Raw genomic sequence first — 17,189 nt, 5'->3', positions numbered from 1 at the left:
GCTGTGATCATACATGTTTTCCTTGGATCTCATAGTTTGAAATTTGTGATCTTGGTCGAGAGTATTGGAATCATCTTACATGCAATTACATGGCAGCTGGGCGTATCATATCATTATTAATTAAAATGCAAATGTCTAGATCATATCATATCATATATGTATATATACCATCGACGAAATGGCAAATTAATTTTCACACATTTCCAGAGTTTAGTAATAAAGGAGCAAGCCATTTATTATTTTGCATTGCTAAAGCTACCCTTCATATGATGCTCTGGCCATAAATTTTACAATCAGAAAGGACCGATTATTATAGATGAGTCTGATCCTGCCAACTGTAGAGGTAGTCGGTATGTGCATCGAGGGTCTTCCTCGTCAAGCATTCCTCTCCATCAACTCCTTTGCAGCTCTCGGTTTCCACTGCCTCAACACCCTATTCAGCAAATCGATGATCATTCAGAGAAAAACATACAGTAAGCCAATTAAATATTGATATTCATCAAAAATCAAAAAAGAAAAAAAAATGACGTCAATGGCTCGATGTAGACAATTAGCAGCCGATCGTGCTCCATACTTTAGATATCGATTAACAAATATGATTTTGGATGGAAAAATTTCACTGAGAAATCATCCCTAGCAATGCACACACATGCAAAAACAAATTATATAACCGAGTAATCATTGCAAACCTTGGCTTCTGGTATTGCAGGTTCAGGCCGAGCAGCGATGGCCAATGTCGTAGAAATGAGGAGGACCATGATGAACAAACCGGCAGTCTTCCCCATCTTTGCAACCTATTGTTTTGCTTAGCTTTATCCAATGGTGGGAGAGATCGACTGTGGAGAAGGTGATAAGTTTTGGTATAGATTTATATCCGTAAGCGCAGGTAGGGAATTAATTAAGGTGGTCGTGTATGGATAAATTAAAGGAGCAAAGGATCGGAAATTTCGGTTAAGGATTGCTTAATCAGTTTTTGCCCACGAATTAAGGGGATAATGGTTTTGATTCTTGGTCCTTCTTCTTGCAGGTTTTGTTCAGTTTAGTCCATATGGATTGTTGATGCACTATATAATGCTGGGGGCTTAAATGCAAAAATGACTTTTTCTTAAAATGGAAATGGATTCATGCATGTTCATTGTAAATCATTATGGGATTAATAAATTAGGACGATCTTCTTCTACCCAAAAAAACAGAAACTTAGGACGATCTTCTATTTTTGAAATTATTACTTATGGCAGCTAATTTAAATTCAATTAGCAATTACATATGATTTTCTTCCCGGTTTTGGATGATTCTATTCTTCGTTACATGAAACTTTTATACATAACTAGGTTAAGGCCTCATCATGTAGATTCCATTCTGTCACATTGAAAAAATATATTATTCCCTGAAGCATAATTTCTACGGAAAATAAAGACAATTCCAATAAAAGAGGGTGCTGGTGTGTAACAAAATGACGTATCATTTCGCTTGATAATTCAAGAGATTTCAGATTCGATACTCATTATGAGATTATTCGTATCCATTTATTAGCTATCAAGATTTTTATTTTATTGTTCTAATTAATGCATGAGATTTTGTACGACATGAAACGTGCAAAAATCTATAAGAATAGAATTATCCTCCGAAGAAAAAAGAAAAAACAACTATGAGACTACAACATATATATATATATATATATATAGATGTCTCATTATCCACTTCTTATAAACGACACTAATGATCAACTATATTACAAGTGGGATGGTCGTGCCCATTGATCAAAATCAACTAAAATTTCATTTCCAGTAAAATTTTTTTGCTCGCCTCCATCAAATGCACCCCGACAATTGAAGATATACCATACAGTTTCGCCCAGTTTTATACTGATAAGATGTCATTACATATTTACATTCAATCTTATTTCGAGATGGTCATCATCGGTACTTGTGGTAGAATACATTATATTACTCCAAACTAACGTATTAGACGATGATGGGGATTATATGTTTGTACATGTTCTGTACACATATCTCCCCCTGTATGGCCTTAAATTCTCGCCAAAAGGCACGAACTATAGTTAGTGCATGCATGGGCATGATCAATTCTATGGCTATATTATCCATGTCGGTCGTCTCGGTTCTAGACGGACCTGTTTCAACCATTCATATTACTCTGAACTCACGAATAATTACGAAGGAGGTGAAATATATATATATATATATATATACACACACACACATATATATACATATGTCGGTGTGTTTTGTACACAAGTTCCCCGGGCCTTCATCTCCTTCTAGCCGCATCAACCCAGCTAGGAGAGATCTCTAATATGACTGCATATATATGGCTACTATTTTTTTATTTTTTTGTCATGATAAAATTACGTCAATGTCATAATCAATAACTAAACTAAACTGTAGGAAGAAAGAACTTTTTTTTTCCTCTTTTTCATTAAATTATTGGAAAAATTCTAATATGATATAAAGTTAGGATGACATGCGTGATACTTTAGTGCAAATATTAATGACCCATTTGGTCTTAGAGTCGGTTTTTAAAATTTTAACTCTAACTTTAACTCTACTCACTACACAATAAAAGTTAACAACACAATTATTACTTTTTTATTTTTCTTAAAAAAAATTTAACCATTCAATTCAATTTTTAATACTAAATTCTCTCAATTATTCAATACTTTTTTCTCATAATTCAACAACACAATCATTACAACTCAATTAAAATTAAAATTAAAATTCAACTCTACTTAACTTTAAAATCAAATACACTATAAGTATTTCAGTTTAAATATTTAGTACTTTTGTTATTCATAATAAATTATACAAAATACTAAACAATTCAACCATGGTACTAAAAACTTAAATTAGAAGTAGAAGTAAAAAAATACATGTACTAATCATGATTACTAAAAGTACTAAACACTTGAATTGAAGTAATAAATGCTTAAACTGAAAGTACCAAATGTGTTACGGTAATTCAATATGATGCTAGATAGATCCTAAATTATTGATGATGAAAGGATTGATCGATGGACCAAATTGATATGTACTTTGACAGGCGGGCTATGGGGTTCACATTAGGTCGGTCAATTATTTTGCCTTTACCGATTTCCCTCATTATTAATTGGAACTGTGGAGATGACAAATTACAAAAGTTTTTGCCACTTTTGTCCCCCATCGAATTATGGAATGGAGCCCATGAAGATGAACATATCGTTCTCTAATGTCCGACTTGTTTTGTCATTTTGTTTTCCGTATGATGCTGAGAGGAAAAATAGAAATGTAACTTCTGGCCGTTCAAACTATTGTACCCTACAAATCCGTCAAAGAATCTCTCCAAATAATTATGGATTCAATGAGTGCGAACAGTTACTTTGAAGTACCAATCAAATAATTGGCCATATATATTAATTTCTCGAGCGAAATGACAAGCCCAAATTTGGATTTGTAGCCCTTATTCTCTGGCATGTTTATTTGAGTTAGAAATGTGTTTGATCATTGAGACAGGAAGTTGAGAACCCCCGGCAAATTCATGTGAATGAACAGATGCATGATTGAGCTAAATTATGATATCGGGATGCTGGATTTAGGCGGGAGGATACATAAATTGTTGGTTAACTAATTAATGGTATTCGTGAAGTTCGTAATTAGAATCTCAATGATCAAATTAGAGAACAACTCAGCTTGTTGAGGAACCGCTATCATGCATAGTCAGTATGTACTTTGCAATAGATGCGGAAAAGTTCATTCGTTATATACAAAAGAGGTCCATAAATGTAATACAAGGAAATAGAAAACTTAATTAATAAAAAAACACGAGTAACCAATTCATGATAATCGAATCTGAAACCTCTAAATTAGCATATAAAAGAGGATGGTACTATAAAGCACTGATCCTTGAAAATTCTAATTAATTAGTTATCATACGAGGGCAAATTGATCAAAAAAAAGTATTTTTATGTTTCCATGGATCAAATTCAAACACAATCTTCGCCGAGTCTTGCACTGGGATCGAAGAAGATGTACATTGCAACTTTGTCCATTCAAATTTACCTCGCTACTGGTTTACTGATAAAAGATAAGAAACCTCTCATTATATATACGACCAACCGAAAGTGTGTCCTATACTGAGAGAAAGTAAATGCTTTTGCCTCGTCCATATGATTCAAGAGGTTTTTTTTTACTGTCGATGGTGTCTGGTGCCGTAGTAACCAACTAGTCCACCGGACGGTGTATTGTACCGCTTGGGGCCTGCCATTAAATCCCAGATGCCGATCCCCGAGAGAATCGAATCATGAATCTGGCCCACTGCTTGTTGTCAGCTTACCAACGAATCTAACTCCTCGTTGATGATTCAAAAGGTTTTGACACCACTCGTTTTTCGACTATGAGTACTATTTGTTTCAAAATTGCCCATATACTTTAATCAAAATACCACTTGGTTTATAAGCGATTGATGTACTTATTTTAGATGTCGGTAGTCTAGAAGATCCATGACCTTAGTGTGTACAAGTTGGCGTGATTTCGTTATAGTCGCGTGAAGCTTTAAGTTGGTCTTGGTCCATGATATGATCTAGACAACTACAAAGACCTTTTTGTCTCTTACTTGATGAATTTATAAGAGTTGAATCCTATTCCCATTGCTTGATGTAGAAGGTTTCTTTTAATTACTTCATTTTCTTTCTTCTATTGTTTTCTTCTTTAGGAGTCTGAACTGCCTTGGGTGAAATTGATGGGCTGTATGTAGATCATTAGAGTGTACATTAATTAGTTGGACACATTGGTCTTCCGAATATTAGGTTACCATGCACACTAAAAAAGCGAACAATTCCTAGCTAGCTATATATCTCCCGCGTATCACATTCCTAGCTAGCTGTATATCCCGCGTATGGGCTACGAAGATGTGAAAATTTGATTTCATTGTGTAATGTCACCAGCTAGCCAGCTAAATATTGCTTCTTTTATGTATCTTTTGGGATACGGCAGATGATTCCACACTGATGTAAGACATATAATCAAATTCCAAGTTTGCATTCCGCGATATCTTCTTTATTTTTCTATTTTCGGTGAAAGTGTTTTCCTTTTTTTTCCTTTGTGTTGAAAAATGTACAAACGAGACTTACGGGTCACAAGAAATCATCAAAGAATATTGCTGAAGAATTAATTAGGAGGGAGAGTACGACTAGGCGATTCCAAGCTTATCTCCTATGGATAAAGAACGTGGGGAGCTCCGTAAAGAACGCGTCCACGCGACGCGACAAAAGCTTTGGATCTTCAATCGGATAAAGTGGACGTGGTTCCAAATTAATGCCAGATAAAAAAGATTTCGGTTATAGTTTTCCTTGTGATGGTCCGCGATGATGCGGTACTTGTGATATTTCCGCTTGGGATGCATTTTATTTGGCAGTTTTCTGGATGTTAAATACCATTGGATTGGGGGGGGAGGACAGTAAACGTGTTAATCAAGCATAGGACAAAGTCGCTCTAACTAGCCCGTTCAGGAGTGACGAGACACATAGTACAAAAGGATTTTAAACCGGAAGGTTTCCGATTGATGAGATGGAATATATCGTATTCACCAAGATATTTTTCTTGTTCCTTCCCACATTGTCAAATTAATATATGCTCGTTAGCTAGCTAGGCTCGGTGCATGATTAGCTCTGGGTCTCACTACAACTATATTTATTGTAATAATTAATGATTTCTGTTGGAAATTCTTCTTCGTTTGGAACGGTCATTTTGCCACTGATTAATCGTCCCTCGATAAAAGTCTACTGGTCCGTAAATATATTCTCATTAATATGTATGACGATGACGACTACACCTCTAATGGTGGAGGTCAGTTTTTCTTTTTTCGGTGAATTACGTTGGAGGATTTATTGAAGCTTTTCTAAGGTATTCTAGAAAGTGGCCGTCGATTAAATTCGTAATGAAAAACAGAAAATCCAAAAATAATTTAAGGAAAAAAAAAGGAGAGAGAAAATATAGAAAACTTCACTGAACTAACAAGTTGTTGGGACCATTTAAGAAAAATTAAGAGGAAGAGGAGGAATGTTATTGGCTGGTAATAATACAGACCAATAATCGAAAGCATCGAATTTATTTGGCTTTCTAAGAAAAAGATCACTTTAGATTATTCTATTTGGCTTTCACTGCCCGAATGGACTCGACTTTATCATATTTGGTGATATTGTAGGAGCCACCATGCCTCGATTATGTATTCGTGAATTTTCTATTAAAGCATTTGGGCCTAATCCCGTATTTACACCAAAAAAAAAGAGTAAAGTTCGTTTCCTATGAATGTCTTGTTTAGGAGAATAATACCATTATTTGTTCTCACAATGTGTGATTAGTAATATTAATTCGTATTATCTTTTTCTCGATTAATAATCATAACAAGCGGAAAACATCTTAGATTCATCCCTCTCTGATCCTTTTTGTATGATTAACACATGAAAGATTTAGGTAATCGGTCCCCTAGGGACATTGGTTAAGTAAGTATTTAGTATAAAGAATATAACATAGTCTGAAATGTGAATATTCTATCTCCTTCTAAATTATCCATCTCCTCCAAGAAATTTTTTCTTGTCTATATGTATGTCGGGGGTCAACTTTCCATGAGAAAATTTCACAATGAAAATTGATTCAACAATCTACAGACACAATGAATGTTTCCTTTAAGAATTCGGAGAAGTTCACATGTTATACTATAATTTCGTATTTTCAAGATGGTTAATTTTTTTCTTATGCAGCGGCAGATAATTTCAATCTATTAACTACAGTTAATGAGATCTTATATGATATAATAGGAAAATCCAATAATAAGACCAAAAACTTACATTGATTCTTTTTTAGCCAAAAGTAATGATGAGTCAAACAAAAGGATATTGATGAATCTGAACCAAACGGACTTCTACGACCTCGTTAATTAGGTGGAAATTGGAATGTCTCGATAAGGACAGACTCCACGAGAATCATTCTTTTCTTACTAATATTTTTTAAAAATTTTAATTTTGGGTAATATATTCGTGCCAGAGAGGCCCGACATTCTTTTCTTAGTTTGACTTGGATCATTGTAGAAATAAGAAATAATATATATATATATATATTTATTTATATTTGACATGCATGGCTTGATATCCTGAAATTCAAATGCCCTAATTAATCCATGTCAACTCATTAAGAGGTAAATCTCTTCTAACTTTAAATTTTCTCCATTCAAATATGAAGTCTTATTTAAAGGTAATAAACATCGAACCACCTAAATCAATCAATATCTATCAAAATAATATATATTTGTTGAACCTACTTTCAATTCCAAATTTTAAAAGAAGCCGGCTTTTTTGCCATAGCTTACATGCAAAACAAAATCAGTGGACCATTATATGCTCAACACCTTCTGGATTGATGATCATCGAGTTTCAAGCACATTATGTAATATATATGTATGTCAATCGGACCAATCACTTGAGCTTGCTGTATCTTTGTAAAGACATGCTTAAAAAATATATCGTGCATTGGGAGATATTTATGTATATGTATATATTATATAATTCGTACCCGTGCTATTTATATGCACTTTGAAATTTTTTAATAAGATATTACGTGAGTACTTGAGCAGAATGTAAAAACTAAATTGATGCAAATCAACTTCAATGCACGTTATTCTTTCCAAGAGCTGCCTGTTTTCTTAAATAACCAATAATTAAAATTTATTTCTTAATTAAACAGTTATCCGCTTACACCTTTTTCATTTACAAATGGATACTTCTCTTTTTCGTACGAGAAAGAATAGATCATAAAAAAAAAATCAATTTTTCGTACCACATAAATTCTCAGGGTAAAAGACAAAAATATATTTCTACTCACGAGCTTACCGGTTAATACATTTAAAAAGGCATGTCCTGAACTACATAAAACAATAATATTTGTAAATAATAACAAGAATTAACGTAATGAAGATGTACATTAGTATATATTATAATATGTCTCTTTTTTTTCAAGATTATGATTTTAAAAATAAATCTAGATCTTGTAACATTTGAATAATTGACATATTAAAAAGATAATATTACCAAAAATTTACAGATGGATGAGTGATTTTTATTTTGGTGCCAACAATATGTTTAATAAATGTCATTAAATATTAATTATGTTGTTATTATATATATATATATATATAGAAAATTGTATAAATTTTTCTGAACGAACCACAATGATATAATTTTTGAGTTCAATTAATTAGTAGAATCTTCTTCTTACCCAAAAGAAAAAATTAGTAGAATCTTCATAGTTGTTACAAATAAAAGGAAACAAACAAAAAAATTGACCGGCAAGGAATAATCATTCCTAGTGCAAAGTTAAAGAAAAGACAAATATAAGTTTTTAGAAATTACCGGAAAAAAGTAAAATAAGGTGAATAAGAAGATTAACGCAAGCTTGGACAAGTAATATACAATTAGGGCCCCGTGATTATGCGGCAAAACCAATGAGGAAAAACCTCATCATAAATAACCAAATAATTTGCAGTACTACAAACGTATCATACCAGAGAAAACCCGTGGGAAAACCCGAAATCATGGCTGCCAGTTTTCGATATGTCATGCCCATCTTAATTGGGCTCTTCTTCGTACTGAATGTCGTGATCGCGGACCCAAATATGAACATGGTGTACCAAGCGTGCAGCCAGGATGTATACGATCCACAGGATCCTTTCAAAAAGAGCATGACTTACGTCCTCACAAATGTAGCATCTCAAACGGCAACCCACGGATACGACTATTACAGCTCGTCTCCTTGGCCTGACTCGCACGCCTATGCACATGGAGCCTGCAGCGGGTCGATATCAAATTCGGACTGCGCCACATGCATGGGTGTTGCATTTTCGAAAGTAATGGATTTTTGTGCTTATAAAAGAGGAGGTCAAATTCAGTTTCAAGATTGTAGAATAAGGTACGAGAGTTATCCATTCGTGAATTGAAAGAAAGATTGGAATGTGCCAATAATGCGCAACATAGATCCTTTCCTAGTGAAGTCGACGGTCTACTCTTTACTGTCAGGTGTAAAATTTTGCATTTGATCTTGTGATATTTCTTCTTAATGGAACCAAAGGTGTAAGGGGAATATTTGCTTCCATTTTCTTTTATCTTTCTTCTGTATTTTTTTTACGAGAATATTATAAATCTATTAGGAGATAAAATAGAAAATAATGAAATCGCGAACTAGGGCTTGCCTGGGAAGAGCTTGCTTGGGAGCTCGGATGCCGTAAGGTCATTCTTGAAGTGAATTCTGAGCTTGTCTACCGCTTCATAACTAGTCATGGTCGAAACGCTCCGCATATTTCACCTTTGGTGGGTGCGGTAAAGGGATTACTCAATCTGGCTAACTTGGTTGGTCAAGGTGAATCATACATAACAAGAGGGATTTTGTGCCGACTGATTGGTGCGGAGCTCTCTACAGTTACCAAATGGACTAAATTCTATTATTTAGCAATATTTTAGGGGTTTCCTTATCCCATCTTTGTATTTCTTATGTTTTTCATTTTTCATGGACCTCGGCCCCGTTATTCACCGAAAATAATAATAAAAAAGTCATTTTTCTGGTTTCATCAAACAAGCTTCTTACGTTTCAATGGTCATTCTCAAGAGAAGAGGATTCAGGATAGTAGCGCGTCCCTTCAATCCAAAACAAAGAGTCATCAATTCGATTTTTATAACCAAAGTCTCTTATGGCCCATGTTTTAATAATCCTAAAAAAAAAGGGATCATCCTCAAAATTTGGGCAATTCCACTAAGGAGAATTAGCCTCAAAACTTCTTGGATCTAACTCAAGAACGAACTCTGCTAAAAAAAAGTAATCTAGAATCACAACCGCATTACAAGCGGCCTGTCATGTCCTTTCAGAATCTAATAAAAATGTTTAATATTTTTCATTATTTGTGAATACGTATATAGTTTTTTCATGGAGATAATTAAAAATAAAATTTATTTATTAATAAAATCAATGAAAATCTTAAAAAAAAATTGTGAGATGGAAAGGACACCAGAGTGCATGAGGGATGTTGGAGCGAAGAGAGACGAGAGAGAGAGAGGAAGAAAAGGAGAGAAAATAATGGGAGGAGTCGAGGAAATCAGTGATTGATCAAAACTTAGTAATTTGCCCCTAATACATATTTTAATTGCTGTCAATATATTGTTTTGTGATAAGCATTTTTGGGGAAAAAAAAGAAGGTAAATTATCTAGTTTCTTTCTCTAATTTTGATTTTTTTTGGATGAATTCTATTTTGATATAATTGTAAAGTCCTATAAAGTTTGGGCTTAATCGAAATATTTATTTCAACGTTTCAATTGTCATAAAAAAAGGGGACATGTATGAAGCAAATTTCAAATATTTGAGGAATTGAAGTCATCTGTTATAAAAAGAGAGGAATGTTTTTTTTTTTTTTAATATCAACGGTAAGATGTGTGCTTGAGATAAGTAAGGAAAGAGTAGGCTGATAGAGTGATTAACCATATTTATTAGAGTCCGTAGATAGGCTAAATAATTGGATGCGAGGTAATTAAAAGGAGCTAAATTGTCAAATAGGAGAGGAAATAAGCATAGCCTTATATATAGATATAATTCTGTTTTTATCTTCTTTGTTTGTTTCTATTAATTAATTTTATGAACCTATAAAAAAAACAACTCAAATGATGTGTTTCACGCAAAAAGAATTTCTTTTTCTCGTGCAGGAAAAATATATTAAATAAAAAAAATGAATGCATATATGTCCAGTCTATTTAAAAGCTCAAATATCGGAGACAAACAAGACAAGATAAAATATCGAATAGATATAATTCTAATCAGATACCAAATTGCCGTCTAAGCAATTTGGTATATAATCTAACCTATCCTTGACCAGATAAAATCTTATTCATAAATATTCCTAAATAGTACATAATAATATCTCACAATTTAGGACTAACAAATTAAAATCCACATCCGCATCCCTTTTAATTTACTGAAACCAAATTGTCATCCCAATAATTTGAGTCGCTGTGCATATGGTATGATATTTACGCGATAGCAGACACGTGACGACTAATGTCAGCCAAAAATAACGCTAAGCTTTTTTATTTAATTTTGCGGTTGCATTTGCTTTTCGAAATTGTTATGACCATACGACCACAGCAAGCAAATAAATTTTAAAAAATTAAAGTAGTTACCTTCTTTGAGTTTACACACCTCTCCCTTTGTGTCTGTCTCCTTCCATGTCTCGTGCCTATAAATACCACCCCGATTAATCACTGCCTCCTTCGCCAACCATAGTTATCTGAATTTCTCAGAAAACCCATTTTCATTGTCTGACGTTAGAGTTCGAGGAAGAGGAAGAAGAAGATGATGATGGCTAAGGTTAGGGCTCTGTTGTTGATGTCTCTTGTCCTCTGCTCGGCTTTGTCCTTCGCCGCGGCCCGACCTGAGCCTACCATCACCCATCATGAGGTACTTTCCTAAGACCTCGTCCTCCAATTTTTTTTCCCCCGTCATGAGGAAGCCGGTGGGCGCGGAGTTTCCATCATAACTACGTAACTGATCAATCAGCTGGTCCTCGAAAGCCATGAGCCTTTGATGTAGCTGATTAGTCTAATTAGGACGTACGATCGATCAACTTGAATAAGATAAAAATGAAAATAATACATACCTTATCTAATTTGAATATGAGTTATTGATTTATATGAATATTATTAATTGGTGGTCCTTTTTTTTTTTGGTGATTTAATTATAGGGTATGGTGGCAGAGAAATATGGGGAAGGAGTGGAAGCAGCGGCGAGTTGTGATGGGGTGGGAGAAGAGGAGTGCTTGATGAGGAGGACACTCAATGCCCACATCGACTACATCTATACTCAGAAGCATAACAATCCTTGAACGTACAATTATTAGAAGTATATTCGTATGTGATCAATAAGAAACTGGATTCATATATCGAATTATACACAGTTGATTTTGCAATGTTTGAACTTGTTACGCTATTAATTTGGTTACGGAATCGTCAATTCCTCGAGGGAAACTTGTCTCAATTTGAGTGTGATCGAGGACCGCACGAGAGGACAACCTTGTACATCATATCGCTAAATTATTATTATTTTTAGTTTGTATAAATTATGATAAAAATATAGGTGACCTATATATGAATTGCAAAGGCTATCTCATGTGGTAAGAAGGCAACCTAATAAATCAAACACATACAATACAATATACATATCTGATTGTTAGGAAGAGTTAAGTGTTTCATCATCAATCCCGAAAAACTCTCCTGACTCCTGACTCCTCTCTTTCAGTTCAATTGTGAGCAAAAATGAAAGGGAACAGGTGAAAGTGCAACATTTTATCTCTGTGGATTTCTTAATTTCCTCTTATTTTATTTATTTATTTTAAGTTTTCCCAGTCTCTATTTCAAAATTTAATGTGAACAAACAACTATAACTTCTATGGTTTGGAATTTAGTTGAGGAGATGAAGTCAGGTTATGGTTGGGGGTTGTGTGAGAACGTGATTTTTTGATTTAATAGCCAAAAAACAAAGTAGAAGGAGAACCTATGTGGGAAGACATGAAAAATAAATGCAGTCCTTAACTTTCCTTTTTCTTTTCTCTTTTTTTTTCCCCCATTAAAACAAAGGAATCATAGTCCTTAAGAAAAAATGGAAGAATGAGAAACAAGGAGATTCCATGAAGTCTTTTTGATAAGAACGAATTCTGAAACTATTGTCCTTGAAATTTGCCTTCATATATGAACTGTCGTCCTTGAAGAATGTTGTCCTCTCAAGGTCAACGTATTGCCATATTATTATCAACCACAGTCACGGCAAAATTGTCTATTTAGGATGCGTTTGGATTGAGAATTTAATTTTAGAATCATGATTTTAATTTTAATTCTACCCACTACATAACAAAAACACACGTTTTCCAAGTCAAATTTATAATACCATCTCATTTGTCCTTTTCCACAATCAAAATTAAAGTTATTTTAACTCTGAAACCAAACGCACTCTTAGACTCATGGAAAATGGCAAGATTTTTTTGTATACTTAACAATCTGGTTGCCACTAATTTGACGCGGTATACATGGTCTCGACAAATCATTAGACTATCGTTAAGTCGTAAAGGTTCTAACTAATTTTAAAACTCCATTGACATCGAATCTTGTTATCTATCTCGGCCATCCTTTGGGCAATTGAAGTTCAAATTGTCGTAATTTTGCTAGAATTAGCCTTTTCTGCATGTTGATGCGAGGGATGTTAAATAGTCAAAAGGAGTTTTTATCATTTTTCCATGATAATTAATATTATATAGACTAGATGGGATTTTTTTTCCCTTTTGCTTTATTCCAAAAAGGATTTCTACTATAAATGGCTCTATCCAATGTCCACACAATATCTATAATTTCATGAAATATTATCCATATTTGGGTGGCAATGGCTAATTGCCCTTACTGAATGGAAAAGCCCATCATCTTCTACCTTCGTCCATTAATTGGTTGAGGTGTTCTCCATTTCTGACATGAAAACAAAACCCTGCAAATTAATTAATAAGCCATAGAAACATATACATATATATATATATATATTCACCCATATATGCATGTTATGAGTTCCAACCATGTATTCACCAACGTCCTTATCTCTCTTTTCCGCACTTTGCACCACTAATGTCTAATTAATGGTCATACCAGAGGACACAAGCCCTTATAAAATATGATAGTCGAGATGGTTAAACGAGCGGATTGCTATCTCGACACTCATACTCAGATCTCTGTGCGCAAATCAACTTCATGAAAAGGGCGAAATCTGATCAAACTGTTGCACTTATATGGTTTTCGTGAATTTAAGGCCGATATCATACCTATTTGTAATGAGAAAAAAATGTTATGGAACATCTAAAAAGTTGAGACTGATTAACGGGAACTTAGCTTAGTGGTGGACCGACTAATTAACCTATTTAAGCAATGCACTTAAATGGAATTGTCATCCTTAGTGCGTATAGAATATTTGCATCTTGATGGCAACGTCCAATTCCATTTACCTACATATATATCGTTCCAGGCACACTCCATTATATTATTTATTATATCTTCATGCAAACTATTATTCGTGCCAGATACAGACTTAAAAACAGATTAACATGAGCTGCTGTACAAAATACGCACCGCAATGTGCCCGAAACTGTGATTCTACGTGTTGTATCTTAAAAATCAGATGCCTTTCATTCTTGTCAGCCCAGAAACAAAATATTTTTATGGATAACACAGCTGGCTTGTTGAGGAATTCTGAGGCAACGGGAAGGTTTAGGAACACATTACCATTTTTCAGGCGCGTATTATTTGGTATTCATAATTCCAATGTTGCATTGACTAATTCAGGATCGAGACAAGTGGACTCACTAAAGTGTGAAACTCTTCCGAATTCGCAAGCTCGAACTCAAGACTTTATTTAAGACAACTAAACATCGAACCACCAACTCACTTTTATCATCGCATTGCCGCTTGCTAATGAGATCTTTGTTTAATTATATGGACTCTTTTCTTTTGATTTCTATAATTTTTCTGTCAAATTTATGGCAACAACAGTGATATGTTTTTGGCTGGTTTTGAACCTATAATTAATCTCCTCTTGACCTAACTCGGTTCCTTATTTTAGTGAGAGACAAAAATGGTGGTGGATTAATTGAGTTTATAAACAATGCCCAAAAATGTACGAGGCAAATTATATGCTATATGTTGTCAAAATGTTTTAAATTACCCTCAAGTGGAACTGCCATTCTACGTACATCTGGAACGGTATAGTATTCTATTTCACACAAGTCCTTTGCGACATTAGTAATTCGGGCAATCTATAACAAGGTTGGAACCTTTCGGAGGGCAAGCATGTTCTTGAGCGTTTATGTTGGATTTTTCATGCATATAATATGAATAGTCGAACAGATTGAATCATATGCCCTTTCGATACTAAGTTAATGGGTAAATTGCACTGGTGGTCCAAAAACTTTCGTAAATATTTCATGTTGGTCCAAAAAGTTTTTTTTGCTACTTGACGGTACAAAATGTTTCAAAACCGTTTCTTTGTAGTACAAACTGTTAATTCATGATTGGCAGCGTTAAAAAATGCTGATGTGACAAGAAAATTTTTAATAAAAATCATTTTTTAATTTTAATTAAAACTTCAAACTTTTTAAAATTTCAAAACAACCTAAATTTTTTCAATTTCTTCAATTTTGCCCCAACCCTCTCTCTCCCTCCACTGTTCATCGTCTTCCTCCTACCCTTCACTGTTCATCATCTTCCCGAGTCAAAGGAGACTCCTTGGGCAAGGACAGCTCAATCACTGAAGCCTTCGATTTCCCAGTGGATCTTGACCGTTTGGGGAAAAGTCGAGTTTTTCCGGCCTTAGCGTTTCGGGATATTCTTCGAATCGACGAATCACGACTTCTGCCTTACTCTTTCTTTCACGGTTTCTTCCAGAAGGCGAGTCCTCTGGAGGTCCTGACCAGAGGTGGCCGGCTCCAAAGTCAATCAGAATCGCAACTCGAATTCACATCGAGACCCCCAATTCCATAAACCCTAAATCTGAAATAGAGCAAATTCCATCAACCCCACCTGAGCAAATTCGATCAACCCCACCCGAGCAAATTCAACCCAATTCCCCAGCGAGAGGCAACACCCACCAATGAAACCCCCATTTCGCTTCTTCGGTTCCTCGCTCCCAACCTTAATTGCCGAAACTACAGTGTTGGGGGTTCGGGGTTTCATTCCATTAAGCATGAGGTTCTCTTATTGCTCGATTGCTTGATTGATTACTTGTCTGAGAACCTTCGGTAGCTCTCCTGTATGTTTTTCGGGTAGTTCGAGTGGTTAATTATCTGTGCAATAAGTTTCTAAGTCATCTATTGAGATTATTACGGTTGTGTTATTGCTTCCCTTTTTAGCTTCACACTCCTCCGGAAGTGCAGCCTTGGACTTCGGATTGACGGAGCAGCGCTGGGAACTGGAGTTCGAGCTCGGAACTAGGCTGGGGTTCAAGTTGGTGGAGCTCCGAGCTTGAACAGTGGAGGGGTAGGAGGAAGACGATGAATAGTGGAGGGAGAGAGAAGGTTAGGGCACATCAGCATTTTCAAAACGGACTGAATGTTAAGTTTGGAGTTTTAATTAAAATTAAAAAATATTTTTTATTAAAAAGTTTCTTGCCACATCAGCATTTTCTAACGACGTCAATTATGAATTAACGGTTTGTATTACAAAGAAACGATTTTGAAATATTTTGTACCGTCAAGTAGCAAAAAAAACTTTTTGAACCAACATGAAACATTTATGAAATATTTTGGACCACCAATACAATTTACCTCTGAGTTAATTCAGTCTAACTACTTAACTAATCTGCGCTCGCTCAAAATGGGGGGAAAAAATGTCGCCACAATCCGAAATTAATGGGCCCTTTATGTATACCAACACAATCCTTGGCATTTGGCAACAACTTAACATTCAGTCCGTTTTGAAAAGAGGCCCAGCCATAGTGACCTTTTTTTTACGTTTATTATTATTTCTAATTATTCCCTTTTATTTACTCTGTTTATTCCGTCCATATATTTTGTATTATTATATACTATTATTTAAGAGATTTTCATTTTGTAACCGCCATCATATTTTTTCAAACTTAAACTTTGTTTTTTATATACACACACACTCACACATATATATGCTCCTAAATTCTCTCATATTCTCTTGCCCCATCTTTCTACCCGAAAAAAAAATTTCTCTCCTATCCTCCACGTTAAAATTGAAAATAAAAAATAAAAAATCCACTGCCATATTACCTCAAAAATCTCTTCCATGATCTCCTCCACTATCTCTATTAATTTAAAAGTTACAAAATTCTTGAATTTGTATAAGATAGCAAGAGCAATCTTGTTGGCGTGAAGTATAGTATATCATGCTCATCGAAACTTGATTCCTGAACTGCAGATGTCTGGAGAATTTTTACCGGGGCAGGGGTTTGTTGGTCTCATAAGAAGGAGACCCTTTTCTATCGTAGATACAGAATCATTGCAAGTACTTACATGCCCGAGTACTTTTGTCGACAAGAAAACGCCTGAAATTCCCGGAATTAGAAGTTGACGAAATCGTTAAGCTAGAGGAAGCATGCAAACCCCTTGAGGTTTG

General features: G+C 34.7%; 1 protein-coding gene across 1 annotated transcript; it reads left to right on the top strand.

The window, feature by feature from the left end:
- The first annotated feature begins 11,230 nt into the window (after nucleotides 1–11,230).
- On the top strand, nucleotides 11,231–12,172 carry LOC116207201 (phytosulfokines 3-like). Its single transcript, XM_031540088.1, has 2 exons — nucleotides 11,231–11,481; nucleotides 11,765–12,172. The coding sequence occupies exons 1-2, from the start codon at nucleotides 11,377–11,379 to the stop codon at nucleotides 11,903–11,905; spliced, it is 246 nt and encodes an 81-aa protein (XP_031395948.1). The 5' UTR covers nucleotides 11,231–11,376; the 3' UTR covers nucleotides 11,906–12,172.
- The last annotated feature ends 5,017 nt before the right edge of the window (nucleotides 12,173–17,189 follow it).

Source organism: Punica granatum, chromosome 5 (genome assembly GCF_007655135.1).
Source record: "Punica granatum isolate Tunisia-2019 chromosome 5, ASM765513v2, whole genome shotgun sequence".
NCBI classification, from domain to species: Eukaryota; Viridiplantae; Streptophyta; class Magnoliopsida; order Myrtales; family Lythraceae; genus Punica; species Punica granatum.
The sequence above is the reverse complement of the archived record's forward strand: the minus strand, read 5'-3'. Positions and strand labels throughout refer to the sequence as shown.

Bases quoted from the DNA above. Each gene is read 5' to 3' on its own strand.
- LOC116207201 (XM_031540088.1), top strand. From the start codon at position 11,377: ATGATGATGGCTAAGGTTAGGGCTCTGTTGTTGATGTCTCTTGTCCTC. The intron at 11,482-11,764 runs GTACTTTCCTAA...ATTTAATTATAG, and splicing joins CTACCATCACCCATCATGAG to GGTATGGTGGCAGAGAAATA.